The sequence below is a fragment of the Amphiprion ocellaris genome, chromosome 10, assembly GCF_022539595.1.
Source record: "Amphiprion ocellaris isolate individual 3 ecotype Okinawa chromosome 10, ASM2253959v1, whole genome shotgun sequence".
Classification (NCBI taxonomy): domain Eukaryota; kingdom Metazoa; phylum Chordata; class Actinopteri; family Pomacentridae; genus Amphiprion; species Amphiprion ocellaris.
This window is the reverse complement of record NC_072775.1, coordinates 26,010,285-26,028,202: the sequence shown is the minus strand read 5'-3', so window position 1 is coordinate 26,028,202 and position 17,918 is coordinate 26,010,285. Positions and strand designations below refer to the sequence as shown.

General features: G+C 39.1%; 1 protein-coding gene across 1 annotated transcript; it reads right to left on the bottom strand.

Annotated features, from left to right (window-relative positions):
- Positions 1–7,822: 7,822 nt before the first annotated feature.
- Positions 7,823–15,616, bottom strand: loxl5b (lysyl oxidase-like 5b). The gene is made up of 7 exons (XM_035946145.2): positions 14,603–15,616; positions 13,803–13,911; positions 13,193–13,330; positions 12,807–12,963; positions 11,266–11,361; positions 11,021–11,136; positions 7,823–10,704 (listed from the first exon to the last, which is right to left on the bottom strand). Exons 1-7 carry the CDS (start codon positions 15,450–15,452, stop codon positions 10,698–10,700), a joined length of 1,473 nt encoding a protein of 490 aa, XP_035802038.2. The 5' UTR covers positions 15,453–15,616; the 3' UTR covers positions 7,823–10,697.
- Positions 15,617–17,918: the final 2,302 nt, after the last annotated feature.

Here is a 17,918-nt window from a genome sequence, read left to right as displayed (position 1 = left end):
TTTGGCAAAGAAAGTTAGAAACCAACTTCTTAAAGCTGGTCTGAAGTCACACAGGACACGGAAGAAGCCCTTCATCAACAAAAGGCAGAGGAAAGCCCTGTTACTCTTTGCTGTGGATCACAAGGATCGGACTGTTGATGATTGGGCTCAGATTCTCTTCAGTGATGAATCCAACTTTCAGTTGATGCCAACTTACTGGTGAGGAGGAAGCCTGGAGAAGCCTACAAACCAGACTGTCTTGAACCTACAGTAAAACATGGGGGTGGATCAGTGATGATCTGGGGTTGTTTCAGTATGGGTGGAACAGGGCAAATGCAATTGTGTGAAGCGTGAATGAACCAGGTCATGTACAGGGCTACTCTTGAAAACAGTCTTCTTCCATCAGCTGGAAAACTCTTTCCTGCCTCAGATGATTGGATTTTCCAACAAGACAATGCCCCTTGCCACATGACAAGGTCAGTTAAAGCCTGAATGGAGAACCAGAACATTGGAACCATGCCTTGGTCTGCTCAATCACCAGATCTAAATCCAATTAAAAACCTGTGGAAAATCATCAAACGCAAAATAGAGAACCACAAACCCCAAAACAAAGCAAATTTGTTTGAATTTGCGCAACAGGAATGGGCTGCTGTGACAGCAGAACAATGTCAGAAGCTGGTGGAGAGCATGCCAAGATGCATGACTGCAGTCATCAAAAACAATGGTTTTGCAATCAAGTACTATCTCCTGTGTGTATCATGTGAGTAAAACAGACAGAAAAGAAAACAGAATGCCTAAAAGCACTGTTTTTGGCAGTACAATGCCATAGCTATTGATGTAAGAACTTAAGTGATTTTGGTTATTATCAAGAAAACCATGGAAAATGGCTGCATATCAGCTCTTGAATTAAACTCTTATAAGCAATTTTTGTTATCATTATATTTGTCCAAACAAATGTACCTTTAGTTGTACCAGGCAAAAATGAACAAGAAACTGAAGAAAATGGTGGTCTAACATTTTTTTCCATGACTGTATATCCCAGTTCGGATAAGGTTTATATTATCCAAATTATTAAAAAGATATTTTCCATATAAAATAATATAATACATTTTTTCTGTCTGCTACATGGTTTCGAAGTATGTAAGAGGAAGAAAATGCAAGAAGACAGCAAAGTAGGAAAGGCAGAGCTGAGACTAAAGTGCAATACTATAACTTCTCCTGTGCTTTTCTCACACAAATCAATGCAATGTCTCAATTATTGATTTCTAGAGATGTTGTACTGACCACTGAATGCCCCACATTTGAATATGAAATTAAAGAAATGATGCCAGCATTTTATCATCCGTGACTTGAAGAAATGCTTTATGCCCTTTCTAAGCCTGACTGAAGTAAGTGTGACTGTGCAACTTGTAGAAATACTTCTAATCTGGAGATGATGGTGTGTGATCTCTCATGGCCTTATTCTGTCAGAACGATTGCGGTTGTGTCCCAGGCCAAGCCGGCCTGGGACACAACCGCAATCGTTCTGACAGAATAAGCGTCTACGTCTCTGTTTGTTTAAATCTTGTCTGAGAATTTCACCACTCTGCTCTCACAAGCTCCTGCTGCTATCAGAGCACACTGCGACCCTGGGAGAGCCCCCTGCAATCCATCTACCTTACAAAACATCCCTCCTTCTCTGCCTCTCTTTGTGCTGCAGTGACAGATGGAGGATGACACATGCAAACTGTTAACTGTCCTGGCCACTTTGTCACTCGCTGTCTCTGTATGCAGCCTAAAGCAGTTTGAGTAATTGTGCAATAGTAGCAACAGAGTGGCTGTAAAGAGTCGATAAGCTGCTGTAGATAGATGGACAAAATCATGTGCCGGAGACCATTATTTCCTGTCAAAAAATAAAATTAAAAATGGTGTTTTGGCTCATCAAGCATCCTCTTTTGTCATGATTTAATAATAATACAGTCTAGGGCTACAAATAAGGATTGTTGTAATAATCAATTTAATAACTGATCTATTTTTGAGTAGCTGTTGACTGTATAAAATGTCAGAAAATAGTAATGAAGATCAATCACAACTTCCTCAACCTCATTGTCAATCCAAATCCATACAGGTACCACTGAAGATACAACCGTTGCTACACCTGTCAGGCTTTCTAGTTTAGCACAGCAGGTGGTGGATATAACACGCAAAATTCACAGTGATTCTTTTAGTAACCAGTTAAAGTTGCTTGATTAAACCCCTAAAAACTTTTCTGCCTTAAAAGGACTGAGATGTAAGTCCACCATTGCTTCCTCTAGAATGTGTGGATCTTGGTCATCTCTGCCTCACTCTCCACTAATTTGGATACTAGTTTGATGTGTCAACCCAACCCATCATGTTTGCAGGTTAAAAGGTTTAACTAAATCTATAAAATAGAGCTTTGTTTTGTTTTTTTTTTATCTTACAAGGATGCAGTTAAGTAAGTGGTGGGAGTGTGTCCCTTGAGTTACTTTTTTTTAGTGTAAGCAACTTCTTAGAAACCAGTCAAAATAGAGTTTAAAGATTATTCAGTATGACATGATGCCTGAGCCAGCTAACATGAGACAATGATTTGTAGTTAGAAAGAGTAGATAACAACAATGAGACTATGGGTCATGAGAAATATGCTTCATTATTATTATTATTATTATTAATTATTATTATTATTATTATTAGTAGTAGTAGTAGTAGTAGTAGTAGTAGTAGTAGTATTTCTTAAGATGTCAAAAAGTCAAATTAACAAATAACAAATTACACTAAAAATAATAAATCATCATTCCATTTCACTGCTGTAACACAAGAATATCCATAGTTAGGATAAATTAAGTATTATATGTATCAGGTTTAAATTTTATTAAAGTCTTGGCTGCCATCTTGCTAGAACTGATTAATTTCAAAATGTGATTAAAGAGTTAAAAGCAGTAATTCCTTACTTTAGTGGAGCTCAGGATGGTATTTTTTCTTGATAAAAGTGATTGTTCACAATGATGATAGCTGTCTGAGCAGAGGTTAATCATCATAGGTGCTGAACTGTATCTTCTAATTGCTGCATTTTCTTAAAGGCTCAAACATTGAATATTTTTATAGTTTAGTCATGAACTGTGTCAGACTATTTTCCATACTGCAGATACAACATTACCCTGCTTTCTATTCATAGAAAAGGCTGGGGTGTTATGTTGGATGAAAATGTGACTTTTTAAACACATATCTTGGGTGAGAGAAGTTCAGATTGTTGTGTGAATACCAATTCAAAGTTACAATGAAACCATCAATCTTCAGAGCAGTTATTTTACAGTCTGCAAGCCTGGATCTCAGAAAATGTCTGCAGCACCTAAATCCTGATGGGCTTTGAGAAAGGCCATTTCTCGGCCTGCTGTCCAAGTCTGGGCCTTCTGCACACCCTCTCTGTGAATCTTGTCCACCAGAAGGCACACCGGCTGAGCCGCTGGCTGGGCCGTCTTTCTAAATACTGGAGTGCGTCTGGAATGTCAGACAGAGATCCAAACCAAGAACAACACTGACTCTCAGCCCTGCCACCTCACGATTGTCTTGTCCATCCAAAAATAACACACGAGTTGAATGCAGTTAATGCCATAGGTGTTAGTAGATGTCGGGTGGAGTATATACAACAGATAGGTGGTAATAGATCCAACCATTCCTCAAACATAGAGCCATGCACAGACAGGAGACAGCACGTCTTAGATAAGGATATATACACTACCTTTCAAAAAATTTGGGGTCACTTTGAAATGTCCCTATTTTTGAAAGAAAAGCAGTTTTTTTTCAATGAAAATAACATTAAATTGATCAGAAATCCAGTCCAGACATTGTTAATGTGGTAAATGACTATTCTGATTCTGATTAGAAAATCCTTGTGCAATTATATTAGCACATGAAAAAAGTGTGAGTTTTCATGGAAAACATGAAATTGTCTGATGTAGAGTAACATTTTCTGGGTGCAATATACTAAAAGTAAAAGATGATATAATTATGGGAAATGCAATTAAAACTGAAGAAAAGAGTTAAGACGTGTATGAACTACATAATAATGAAGGTTCTAGTAATCACTGATGTTTGATGACATTTTGTGTGTATCTGTGGAAGACAAACAGACAGCTGGAAGATCATAAAGTAAAACATGTATTTTGGCGTAAAGACAAATCACATGCTTTTTAGAAAATGATATATAGATAACTCAAAACGTAATGGTGTAAACTCAAGGCAATATAACCTTTTACGAGGTGCATAAGAAACTTTACAATACATAAAGGTATAATATGGATAGAATCTATCACAAAATAATAGAGATCAATGTATAGGAGATTGAAGCAAAAGTTTGAACATATCTGGGCATGTTCTCAGTCAAACATGACCTAATGATAACCTTATGTCCTCTGTCGGGTATGATCTAGGGGTGAAATATGATATCTTGATGTCATGATCTGACCAATAGATTTAATAAAGTATAATGGTGTCAAAACTGTCACTCCAATCATATGCCCTATAGGTGTGGAAAAATGACCAACTCTCAGAGCATAAAAGATGGTACACAGCCCAGTATCTCTGGTTTTTCTTGGGGTGTTAATGACTGCTAAGAACTGTTCCTGGACTTTTGTTGAAAATAAATCTTGCTGCCCCTGAATGCTGACTTCTCTTGGTGATTTTTTTGAAGATCTTTAATATTTGAACATGGACAAGTCTTAGACTCTGACCCATGATTTGTGAATTTGATTCCACTTCAATGGGTGACTCCAAACTTTTGAAAGGTAGTATAGTTCCAACTGGCTTCATAAAAATTAGCTGCTAAGCATATATAGGTTCAAGAAAAGTACTGTAATCATATTTTGGTTTCAGATTTAGTTATTTCTGTACATTATTATTGATTAATAAAATATTAATTTACTAATTTGCTTTAAGACTGTCGTGTGCAGGTACACAAATGAATTTTTAAAAAATCAGGTTAGGCTTTTTAAGTTATTAAAATTACAGTTTCAATTACATTATGGTTTAGGCTTTTACTGTTCTCTTAGTTTGTGCATAGTCCTCAAATTGGCCTCATTAGTGGTTGTGTGGAATATGCAGACTTTACTCTGAGGTGGCTATGGCAACCCTTTGGCTCCGCCCCTGCAATGATGTCTCAGTGTCTTGGGATACACCAGGTGTGAAGTTAAACTCCTGGATGTCAGCGACGTGAGTAAGGTAATGAGTGTAAAAAGTTACTCTTCATTGTGAAATTCAGTTCACACACAGTACTCTACTGTAGACACAGTACACCCACTGGCATTGGTAAAAAATAGTAAAATGAAGCTATCCGAAATATTTCTTTGCATATTGTTTAATGTGAAAACTAAAAACTAATATTTGTCCATATATCTTCGTCCAGTTTTAAAACCTGTATACAAGTATCCATTTTCCCCCCTTTCTATTTTCAGAAGTTAGTCACACAAGGAAATCATTTGCTAAAGTTCACTGTGTTCATAAGCTCACAATCAAAACATTGTTTTATTGTCTACATCCTGACCAGGAGCTTCTAGGCATCTGAAATTACACTGGACAGACTGCTACAGAGAAAAATTAATACAAGTGGTTAAAGGGGGAGATGAAGAGCTTACAGACAAAGCAGTGAATAAAAATCAGAGAAAAGCAAATCCTTTGAGCTGTCCTTCCAAATACCACCCAAGTCACAATGCCACCCAGTTTGAAAGAGAAACAGAACTCATCATCAGTCCCACTCAAAGATGTCTCCACTGTGTTTTGTCTCAGAGCTCCATGTAGTTTTCACTGGCCAATTTACAGCACTGGTTGTGTAAGTGACCCCAAGTGAGGAAGTAGCACAGTGTCTGGCCACACACCCTCGCTGGTCTTCAGCTGACCTCAGCTCTGTTCTTAATCTCAGTAAGATGACAGTACTGCTGAGGAATTTCTCTGCTCAGTGCCTAAACTAACCTGCCAAGACATTCTCTTTAGGCTGAGCACGTTCCTCTGTTACATCCAGGCCAGCTCTCACGTGGCCTTGCTTTGTTGAAATATGACCTGCAAATACCAAACTCTGCCCTTAGTAACCTCTCCAAACACTGCCCACCTACGTGGAGATGCATCTGGAAAATGTCTCTCTTTGCCACAATATGTTCAGAGGAGGCTGCAGACAGGCACATGGCAGAACTCATTCCTTCCTCACCTTACCTACCTGTACACTGAGGCCAACTGAGAGGTGCCAGACTGTCTTTTTTTATTTGCAGTTGTCATTTCCATTCTGTGCTTGTGTAAGACTAACGAAAGCCTCCATCCAGATGTTGGTGTGAAGCTCCACAGCTGAGCAAACAGTGTCTTCTCTACAGCATGATATGTTTAAAATGGCATGCCAGTCCAAAAAGGAGCAGACCAGCTGAGTTCTGAGAAACAGAGTCAGTTAAACATTGATCATCTGATCAAGTGGAACAGATTAAAGTTCACCATTATGGCTCCAATAATGTCAAAGCTGGTGTGACTTATAAGTGAGTAAAAAGCAAAAAGTAAGAAAAACTCTTAATACAGTTCTGCTAAGTCATTTGAAAACACAAAGTCTCATGATTCAAACATTTTAAGACAGTAACAGCACAAAGACAGTTGTAGTAGCAGCACTGTTGTTCCTCACTTTACTTGTTATATCATTAAGTGCTGGACAATTTTCTCCACAAGAGCCCAATTAGCAAAATATTTTCATGCTTTTTATTAAAAAAGAAGATGGGTGTCCAAGGGTTAATGGAAGGATTTTCTCCTCTTGTCTTTTTTGTTGTTAATTTGCACCCATCAAACATTTTAGCTTTTAGCTGCAGCCTCGCTAAAGACAATCAGCCCAGCATTGTGAGTCAAACAGAAATCTCTCATGTTATTAGACAGATTTCTGTAAAATTTTGCACAGACCTTCCAGTAACTCCAGTGGTTCTTTCATTTTTCAAAATTGTTCTTCCACTTCCACGATGAGTTTGACTCGATGTGCTTTTAACAGTTTTAAAAACTTCATGTTCTGAAATCCCAAAAAATCTGGGCTCCACAAGTTATAGATGAATAGTTTCTTGCTGTAGCTTGCTGAAAACTTTTTATTTTTTTGATTGTTCCAGTATTTCCTCTCTCTGGTCATCTAGTCTCTGCTCTGGCTAAACACAACCTGCAGTTCACAACCTGCAGTTCACCTGAAAACTCTGACTTTTTATCACATGGCTGTTGGTCACAGCTGAGTCACTCATGCTTTTCCACTGAGCTGAGAAGCACAGAAGTTTTATGCTTTCACAGAATATACTTTGAGCAAATCCTATATATATATATATATATATATATATATATATATATATATATATATATATATATATATATATATATATATGTAGTAAAATAACTTTCTAATCCGTCATATCTGAGCTTCTACTTCCTAAAGGAATTAAAACGTGTTCGTTACTGCTGCATCATTTAAATGACAGAACTGAGGAAAATCTGAACCAACAATGAATCCATAAGAAGATACTGATATCATATAATATATATAATAATACATATAATATTAGAAAACGGAGAGAAATCTGGAAATATTCAGTCTGAAGGTAGAAATGTTATCATTAATGAAGTTACTGGAGATGAAGAGGCTCTGATTGATTTGATCCCTTTGGTTTCTCTCTCTCTCTCTCTCTCTCTCTCTCTCTCTCTCTCTCTCTCTCTCTCTCTCTCTCTCTCTCTCTCTCTCTCTCTCTCTCTCTCTCTCTCTATATATATATATATATATATATATATATATATATAAAAAAAAAAATATATGTATATATATATATATATATATTGGGGCAGGATTTTTTTTTAAATGAGACATGTTGAATGATGCAATTTTGCCTAAATATCACAATTTTCATATTAGAGTTGTTATTTTACCTGACAGAAGCATATGCTGTACTTACTGACAGAAAGTTGAAAATCTGACAAATTTTTCAGTTTTCACAGTTTTTTTGCTTTGTTCAATGGTGTCATTTTGACTTCAAAAACAACTACAACAAAAAAAAACATGCCTTTTAAACCTGCTGGCAGGTTTTGGGCTCCAGTGGGTTAATAATCCTTCACTGTTCATTTAGTGTCTAAATTTACATAATGTTTAATTAAGCCAAACTAAAATGGTAAATATCTTAAACATTATATCTCAATAAAAATTCTCATGTCAGTTAGATTGTGATAATGTTTGCCTTGTAATGTTAACATCTATCTTAAAGCACTGCCTTACTGCAGCCTTGTATAGCTGTTAGCATGGCTGTGCAGCAGATCCAGACTTTAACTCCACAGAGCAGAGATCCTCTGCTCAAACAGTTGCTGTCTGCAAATATTGCCTTCAAAGTTCCTAGGCAGACAGGAATGGAGCTGGCTAAATAGGAGTAGGGGGGATTTTCCAGACACTTTCAATAACATAGACAATCTACTCTGGCAGGGAAGCACCTTGGCAACTTCCAATGTAAACCATTTCAATTGCGCTTAATCTCCCCGGTTCACTGCTGTCTTAAGCTGAGACTGAGCTTGGTCTTGTTGTAAATACCCAACATCTGTGCATTTAACAGCGTATACATTGTCTGGAGCCTGTTTTCCAGTACATCATTCAAAACCACTTCATCATATGTAAAGCTTGTTTGAGACAATGATTTGTTCAAAGGAAAACTATCTTTGAATGAGGCGAACCACAACCGACACCACGATGAATATGATCCACACACAGGCTTCTTCTGTCGTTCTTTTGCTGTTTGAAGCTGTTTGTGTTTGCTGGAAAAACACATTTGTCCTCAGTAAAAACATGTTTGAGTGACTCGGCAGAGATATTCTGTGGCAGGTTGAATCAATCCTCCCACTCAGATAAAATATCCTAGTGCTATTAAAACGAGTGTTGACTTAGACTATCTCCCATGGACGTGAAGTAAGCCATGATGTGATGAATTCTAAGCCAAGAGGGAGTCTTAACCAGCAGCTGAGAGAGCCTCTTTTAAACAAGGACAGTGAGAAAAGGATTCTATTCATCCTGCTCTGCTGTGTTTTAGTAGATATGGCAGGGCTGTATAAGATCCTGAGCGCTGTCTTCACAGAGGTCTGTCAGCAAACATGCCGCCAGTGTCTGCCTGCAGGCGTGTTTGTCTCTGAGGCCACGATCTGCACGCATCACTCAAAGTAAAGCTCCTCATTCAGCTGATGAAGTCCCACAGTGTGCTAAGGTAACCCAGTATGAACAAGTTGCTCTTGTCCAGCTGGAATGCAGGATCTGAAACTGTTTAAAGCACTTATTCTTTTATAGCTCCTGGAATTTTTAGCGGAAAACACAGACATGTTACAAATCAGAGAAAATCTTTTGCGATACACAGATATAGTGAAGTAATTTTCACATTCTGGCACTTTAAACAGCTCTGCTTCTGGCTGTCTTTTTAAAAGACAAGGATAGAGCTGTAGTCATGATAAACTCCTAAATCCTCAATATTTATTGCATCAAATCCAACATACCAAACAGAATGTAATAAGGTTTTCAACAATGTTTTAAGAGTACTAACAGTTTTCAATATTTTCCATTCACTCAGTTATACACATTCATGAAAACATACTCCCATATACTGCACTAACTATTTAACGCAAAATAACTGTTTACAATTTTCTATTATGACCACCAACAGGTTAAAGGATATGTCAGTTGATAGTCTTTATTTTTCTATTATCAAGACATCCCATGAAAAGACCAACGATGAACTCTACCAGCAATTACTGTCTATGTGCATCCAAAGCTTCTCCTCAAATTATGATTCATGCTGTTTAACTGGGCTTTCCTTCATCCTCATGAATATTGGCATTGTGGTTCTATTTTGGTTGATCCCATGTACACCATCTGCCTGCCTGAAAACTCACTTTCAAATGCCATATTTACTCCAGTTTGAGTGACGTTTGTGAAAATTACCATAACTACAGTGCACATCTATTTTTGGAGGTTATTTAACTTTTTAAATAAATACCTGATGACAGGTCTGTCTGAAAGACATTATGACTTAAGATAAGCATCAGGTTTGACAATTGATTGTTTTATCCCACGTAGTGTGTCAAAGTGGATGACAACAGATGATGCCTCATAACAACTGAAATTCTCATTGTTTTTGCATTTTATGAAAACTGCCACAGCATGTTATGTGACATCTCATCAGACCAATGCAGTCAGAATTCATAAGAAATAGTTGGTTTCAATCTTTCCGTGACATTCTTTGTCAGTAACAAAAATATAGAATTTCTTATCCTCCCAATAAAACTATGAGAACTAATGATGTGCAATACTAGTAAGACAAAGCAGCCAAACAAGACAAGAACAATGAACAGCAGCAAAACACACATGTCAAGCAGTTAACCAGCGTGCAAGAAACAGAAGCATCTATCAACAGTACTTGTATTTGTTAAAGCAAAACCAAAAAACAAACAAAACAAAATATCATTTCTCAAAATACATAATCAAGTAAGTCTGATGATATCACTAGTTTCATTAACAAAAGTGTGTAAACTGATTTTGCATTTATTACCAATAAATGCAGCTTAAGCCTTCATAGCAGAAGTGTAACTCACAGCTACATTTGTAATACAAAAATGTTACCAATTGCACTTTCTCTTCGAATGTTGCTGTCCAGCAGGGAGAGATATTTGGCTGCAAAACTCCTGCAGATATTACAGGAAATGGTTCAACCTCTAAAAACAGACAGAAAGAGGAACATGAACATACAAATGTATATTCAGTGTTGCTGTCTGAACTAAGAAAACTAGTCCTGGTTTTAGTTTTGTGCCTTCTTAAACTAAACCAATGGCTTATTATTATTTTTTTGTTTAACAGAAGAATTAGGATGGTTTAATCTAAACCCATAAGGAAGCATTTTATTCTTAATCCAAAATATTCACCAATTTAGTACTATATTCATCTCAGTAAAGTATAAGAAATGTATAACATGTCTAAAGTGAAAAAAAGCACATGCTGTGTTCATGTTCCACAGAACCTCTCTTACAGTACCTTGTTACTCGACAGTTGCGTGTCTGAACATAGATTCCTGTGTAGGTGATATCACATCTCACTATGTTGTTGGTAAAGTCTGACTCCAGAACATGGAGGTTGGGATTGACAGTAACCTGAAAAAATCATAAATGAAAACCTGAGCAGCTTTTCAGGCAGGTTCATGATGTATCATACAATAAAATCCATAGACATAGAAAAATGTGCATCTGAACAGCTCTAAGCTTGTGTGAGATGTGTGTTACCTTCAGGATGTAGTTTCCTGGAGGGACATCAGTGATGTCGATCCACTGACAGTCAATGTTGGCAGCATAGATGTCATGGCATCCTGGGCTCAGTCCCTGAAAACACAAACCCTACTCCGTCAGTGTAGTTCACAGTTTTGATTTAGGCTCTTTAACTACTATCTTCCTGCAAGTGCTGCAAATGAAGAAGATTTGAGTGTTAATTCATCCATCCATCCATTATCTATACACCGCTTAATCCTCATTAGGGTCGCGGGGGGGGGGGGGGGGGGGGGGGGGGGGGCTGGAGCCTATCCCAGCTGACTCGGGCGAAGGCAGGGGACACCCTAGACAGGTCGCCAGTCTGTCGCAGGGCTACATACAAAGACAAACAAGCACTCACACATTCACACCTACGGGCAATTTAGAATAATCAATTAACCTCAGCATATTTTTGGACTGTGGGAGGAAGCCGGAGTACCCGGAGAGAACCCACGCATGCACAGGGAGAACATGCAAACTCCATGCAGAAAGATCCCGGGAAAGCCGGGACGCGAACCAGGGACCTTCTTGCTGCAAGGCGAAAGTGCTAACCACTACACCACTGTGCAGCCCAGTGTTAATTCAATTCAGTTCAATTCAATTTTATTTATATAGTGCCAATTACAGTCAAATTGTCTGAAGACGCTTTACAGAACCCATATGCCTGACCCCCAGAGCAAGCCAAAAGGTGACAGTGGCAAGGAAAACACCCTTTTAATGGGGAAAAAAACCTCGAGCAGAACCCGGCTCTAATGTGGGGGGACCCATCTGCCTGCTGGCCGAGCGGGTTGAGAGGGACAGAAGAAGTAGAGAGGTAGAGATAGAGGGGTAGCGATAGAGGGATAGAGGTAAGGGGTTTTAGTTATATGAACAGCTCTTGGAAGCAAAGTTGCTATAAGAAACCAACAAAGTAGTGCAAAGCCAGAATCATAGAGCCCAGAAAATAGATTGCCCTGTCCTTGAGCTGATTTGTTTTACTTTGGCATACAACAGAGTTTTACTTTGAAAAACATTTCACAGAAGTCTCTATGAGTGGATCAGAAAGAGTTCTATTTTTACGTTTTATATTTTTAAGTGTTTCTTATAGGCATTGTAGCTCCAGTTTCTTTAAGGTCCCCTTCCTGAAAAGTTAAAAGTTATCTGGCCGAACTAAAGTAACCTCTGAGTATGATGTACATCCAGTGGAAGCGGCTCTAGCAATGAAGCTGCTCATCCAGACTAGCTGCTAGGAGGATAAGAAGCCATGTTGTTGTGGGAGAGAATAGCTCCCTTTTGACGATGACTTTGGGCTTTGTGAAGACCTTTTACATGTACAAAACAGCAGCTTTATAACATACCAAAGGAAAGGCAAAAAACAAAAGCAGAATATGTACCTCAAGACGTATTTATTGAGGATATTGGACATATATATATATATTGCAGTTTGTGATTGTGCTTTTATGTGACTGATCTCTCTGTATTTGTGTCATAGCTGAGATAGGTCTCTCATGTAAAACTTATATTATATGACAGTATATTACCTGTGTGTGAGATGTACAGGCATAGCGCCGCCTGATTCCAGGGTCACAGCCTGTGTCCTCCAGACAGAAACTGGCCTTGTGTCCCTCGGCCACTTTACGTCCTGTGATGACATCCAGCAGGTCGTAGTTACTGAAGGCGTCCATGCTGTGGTAGTGCCTGAATGCGCAGAACAGACAGAAAAGAACTGAATAGTAACATTTTCTTGAGACAGGATTAAGGAATGGCCGTAAGACCCCAATTTTATTGTCCTAACTGAATTTGTAGGGGTCGATGTTTTCCTGAATTGTCATATCAGATTTGAATAGGGTCGAACTAATCCCAAAAAAACATTTTAAAAAGTGATGTGAGCTCAGTTCAATTGTATTTTTAGGCTGAGTAAACTCACTGGTGACAGCTGTGCCAGTCCCACTGGTGTCTTGGCTTGACAGGGAGGAAGTCAGTGGTGCCTTGGTTCTTCACTTTCTGTGGGAACCGCAGGAGGACTCTGAAGTCGATGTCTCGCACCGCAGGTCCATAAGCCGACCTTGGATGGATCACAGGGGACACAGGCATAAGCTGCACTGGAAAGTGCTATTGGCTGAGCTCCCAAGTCTAGTTTTTTTAAAAGTAACAGAGCACAAAGGGTTTGTTCCATTGTGCTTAATGCTTTTGGGAAAACCAACCCAGAACATTTATGTCTTGGCAGGACATCATGTTGGAGAGTTGCTGCTCCAGAATAAGATCAGACTGTTTTTGTAACTCTATCAACAGAATAGTTATCCCAACACATCGGCAACTTAAACTGATACAACTGAAAGCAATCCTGAAACAACCAAAACGTGCTAAAACATGTAAAATTGACCTTCAGCGAATGAAAGCAAAAGAAATACCAGTGTGTGTGTGTGTGTGTGTGTGTGTGTGTGTGTGTGTGTGTGTGTGTGTGTGTGTGTGTGTGTGTGTGTGTTTGTGCTGCTGTGTGCGTACTGGACTGAATCACTTTTGGCACCACAGCTTACCTGGCCAGACAGTTCTCCTCAGCTGCACAGCGGAGCGCATACATCTGCATGCGCTGGATATAAGCACCTGCTTGGATGGCATATGGGTCTGGCACGAGGTCTGGCAGTCCTGAAGGAGAAGATTTAAGGCAAAGTCCAATTTCTTTTTTGAGATCTTAATGTTGCCATTTTATTCTTGCTGAGAACAGTCCACTAAAATATAGGGTCTCCACAGGCTGAAAATAAGCACAGCTGTTTGCTGGCATATTTCAATGTGTTAAACATTTCTCAGCTGTCATTGAGATTCAAATAAGATTTATTTTTCTTTCTTTTTCAGCTTTTTACTTTAAGTGGGAGAAACATGAGGCTGTGTAAATCATCTTAAAATGATTCACCAAACCAGCTCATTTAAAATATAATGATGGTTTTATCCTGCCTCTTGTACCCACTGGACCATCACATTAATGTAGACATTTCACTCCATGCCAGTTAAAGGGCATGCTCATAGTTTTTCAAACCTATCATAAAACAGAGATGTATGAATAATTATGACTCATTCTGTAAATGTCCACACTGTTTATATTGACCACTGAGATTATTCTATAATAATTATGAATGAATGAATGAATTAGTCAGTTATGTGGATATCTGGATTTTATCCTGATTTACTCACACTGGAATCAAATAGAGGCAAATGTTAATGGCCAGTCTGATCAGGGATAACGATTAGAACAAGAAGAACAGTTTTGTTGACTTGAAAGACTGTGAACTTGTCCTTTAACCTGACTACTCCCTCCACATGGACAGGACACTTGACTTACCATTTTGGAAAAATCTTGTTCCGTATCCTGCGCCAGGCGGACGACGGGCTACTGACCTTCCTCTTGTGGGATACATGTTGTAGAAAATAGAATTCCTGTGGTTTTTAAACGGATTTCGAGGGTCGTCGTTAACCATGCTCTCTCCATTACTGACTATTTCGTTTAAACCATCCTCACTAAGTGCAGGAAACGGAACTGGAGCCTCAGATTCGGTTTCTACAGTTGTGGGATATGCTGAGATGGAGTGATCGGTCTGCGCTGGTTGCCTGGAGACATGCATCGCCCCTGGCGCTGCGCGTAACTGCTGGTTTTGCGCTCCGGGGCCTGGATCCCCTCCTCTGGTGTGTAGTGCCGTGTTAGCCCCTCTGATAGCAGCTCCTCTTCTGCCGAGGAAATCTGTTAAAGTATTCAATGAAGAGGCGTTGATGGCGTTAGTGTTTTCAGGGTTAAATCTTCGCGCACCTGGATATCCTGCAGCTCCTGCTCCATAAGAGCGATCAGGCAGCCGACGGGCCCCTGACGCGCGACCATTAACTTGTCTGACAGATGTGAAGGATCCTGGCTGATCAGTCCTGAAGTGTCTGGATTCACTCTGTCCAGTCATTCTTGTCTGCGCTCCCGGGATTTGGCTCCCGGTGCCATCCCTCCTGCTGCTCACATAAAGCCTCGAATGACTTCTGGACCGAACCGGAGCCTGGTACTCTGATCCAGTGCTCATTAAACTGTAAACCTGCCCGTTGTTCTCCCACTGAATCCGGTGCCGCCAGGGGCCAGCTGTGCGCTGCTGCCCAAAGATAATGGGAAGTAGTCCTTGGAAAAAGTATAAAAAGAAAAGTGACCATTTTGCCATTGCAATAAAAGTGAAAAAATGAACCCCTCCCAGTAAATCAATGATTATGGCATAAATTGCGCGCTTTTTGGAGACAGGATGAAAAGCAGGAGTGCGCTCTGAGCTGTGACACTGGACAACATGCCACTTCTCAGGAGGGCTGACAGCTGGAGAGGAGAGGAGGGCTGCAGCCCTTTTCTGTTCTTTTATCGAATTCAGCCCACTTAATTTCGTAAAGTCAAACTTCTTGCGGGAAAATTTAACCCATCCCTTGCCGTGGTTAAGTTCTGTTACACAAGCACGTTTGCTAAGTAAACTTTACGCAAGGGTGCCAACTGAAGTCATCCAAATGTTTCTGTTCAATATGGTTACTTTCCAGGAAAAACAGAAGCTGTTTGGTGAACATATTAACGTTCACATCAAACCTGCACTGAACATGACAACTGCAAAAGAAAAAATCTCACCCTCCTTTGAATAAGAATTAAGAATGTCATTAAGAACTAAAACCGCACTTACTTCATTTTATGTTCATGGAATTCCAGATTAATTTTTTTGGATTAATTAAACAAATACAAGATGGCAGATTTTAACCAAATCTGTCATTCTGCACCAGTTATGAAAAAGCTGTATCATAGCTTCATGGTATAAACATTCACCACAAGGCGGCAGTCTGCGTTTATAAATTACAGTCCTGCAGACACGGTTGCTGTTGAGGAGCATTTTATCTTCCAGCTTTACTTTTAGGGACTTTTATTTTCATCACCAGAATAAGAGCAGTTTAGAAAGGCACATTTTAATTTTTGTTGTGTTTGTTATGGGATTTTATGGTTCAGTAGTTCATCCTTTTGAATATTCTTTCTCTCTATTCTGAAACCTGGACAGACAAATGCTTCGAGCTCAACAACACACCTTGTTAAATTAGGGCCCGAGCTGTAAGGATCCTCTGGGAATGCAAGGAATTATTATTATGCTTTCTTCTCCCGTCAAATGAACTGCATTTTTGATGGACTAAAGATAACATATGACAAATGAACATTTGCACGCACATTTGTTTTGGGACCTGAGAAAAATGGCTCCATAGCGCCCCCTGCAACATTTGGAAAAATTAGTCCCCGCAGGACTTCATATTTCCGAAATTTGGTAGCATATGAAGCTCATCAGGGCGCACAATAAAGCCAGTGGCACCCATATCCTAGGGAGCAGGAAGTCTGCCATTTTGAATGAATTGTGATAATAATTTGGGTTATTTTTTGGTAATTTCACTTGCAAGGACCACACCATTAATTTGAAGCTTGATTGTTTGTTAGATGGAACATTATGTTGGTGATGACTATGATGAGTTGATGCGGTGTGTGTGTGTGTGTGTGTGTGTGTGTGTGTGTGGGGGGGGGGGGGGTAGTCAGAGATAAGACAGGAAAAGGAGGCAGAAGTATAGGCAGGGTGGGTGAGAAACAAGTGAGAAGAACAGAGTAGAGGTGATTGAGGTGTGGTAATGCACCTGAATCTCATCTTAAAAAAAGTCATCTCCGTTTTCTGGGGTTACCTTGGGTCAGAGTTAAGTCCAAGAGACCTCAGATTTGGCCAGTATATACAACAGGCCTTAATGATGAAAAGACATCAAAATCTGCTGCAAAACTCAAAGGGTATGGCCATGGCAGCCAGGAATTTTGATGCTTCCCCATGAAACAGGAAGTGCTGTCCAACCACCTTGTACATGCTCCAATTGCATTTTGCTACAATTTGATCAGTCCTGCCCTGATCACATCCAGATGCCAATATCCATTCACAGTCATAGTGCCACCTGGTGGCCACAGGAAATTACATGTTTTACATTTTGATGTTTGTTAGCCAGTTGACCAAGTTCACCTTAGATGTGATGACATAAGCCCTAAGACGTTGATGAGGATTTATGGTGAAAATTGTGAGTTTTCCTCAGATGGCATGTCTGTGGCAGCATGGAGAGGACCCATTCGAGTATTGAAAGTTTCTGCAGTTTCTTTTTTCCAAATTTATTTAGGCATCTGCTGCTAGAGATGTTTATACAGATTACAGATGCATTCATGTCCCATCAGTAATAATAAAACAGTAATGTGCAGTACTAAGCTACTACTGATGTAGTTGGTGCAAATTAACTGTTGGAATGTTGTTTTAAAAAAACAAACAAGAAAACAACAGACAAAAAAATGGGGAAAAAAGCAACAAAATCTGTTTAAGCAATAGAGTAATGAATTTAAATGAAAAAAACATGTTAATTTAATACTTTAGTGCTCTTAGTTTGACAAATGACAGAAGGAAGAAGGGTTTTGCACTAGAGTCACAGAGAACAAAGCTAATGATACAATGGAAATACTAACGAGAACTGCACTAAAAGTAAGTAAGTTAAAACATTCTTAGTGCAATGTCAGATTATTTCACTTTCAAAATAAAATCAAATGGTAAGGGCTAAATTATAATTTAAATAGAAATCTTACTCTACAAAGTAACTAC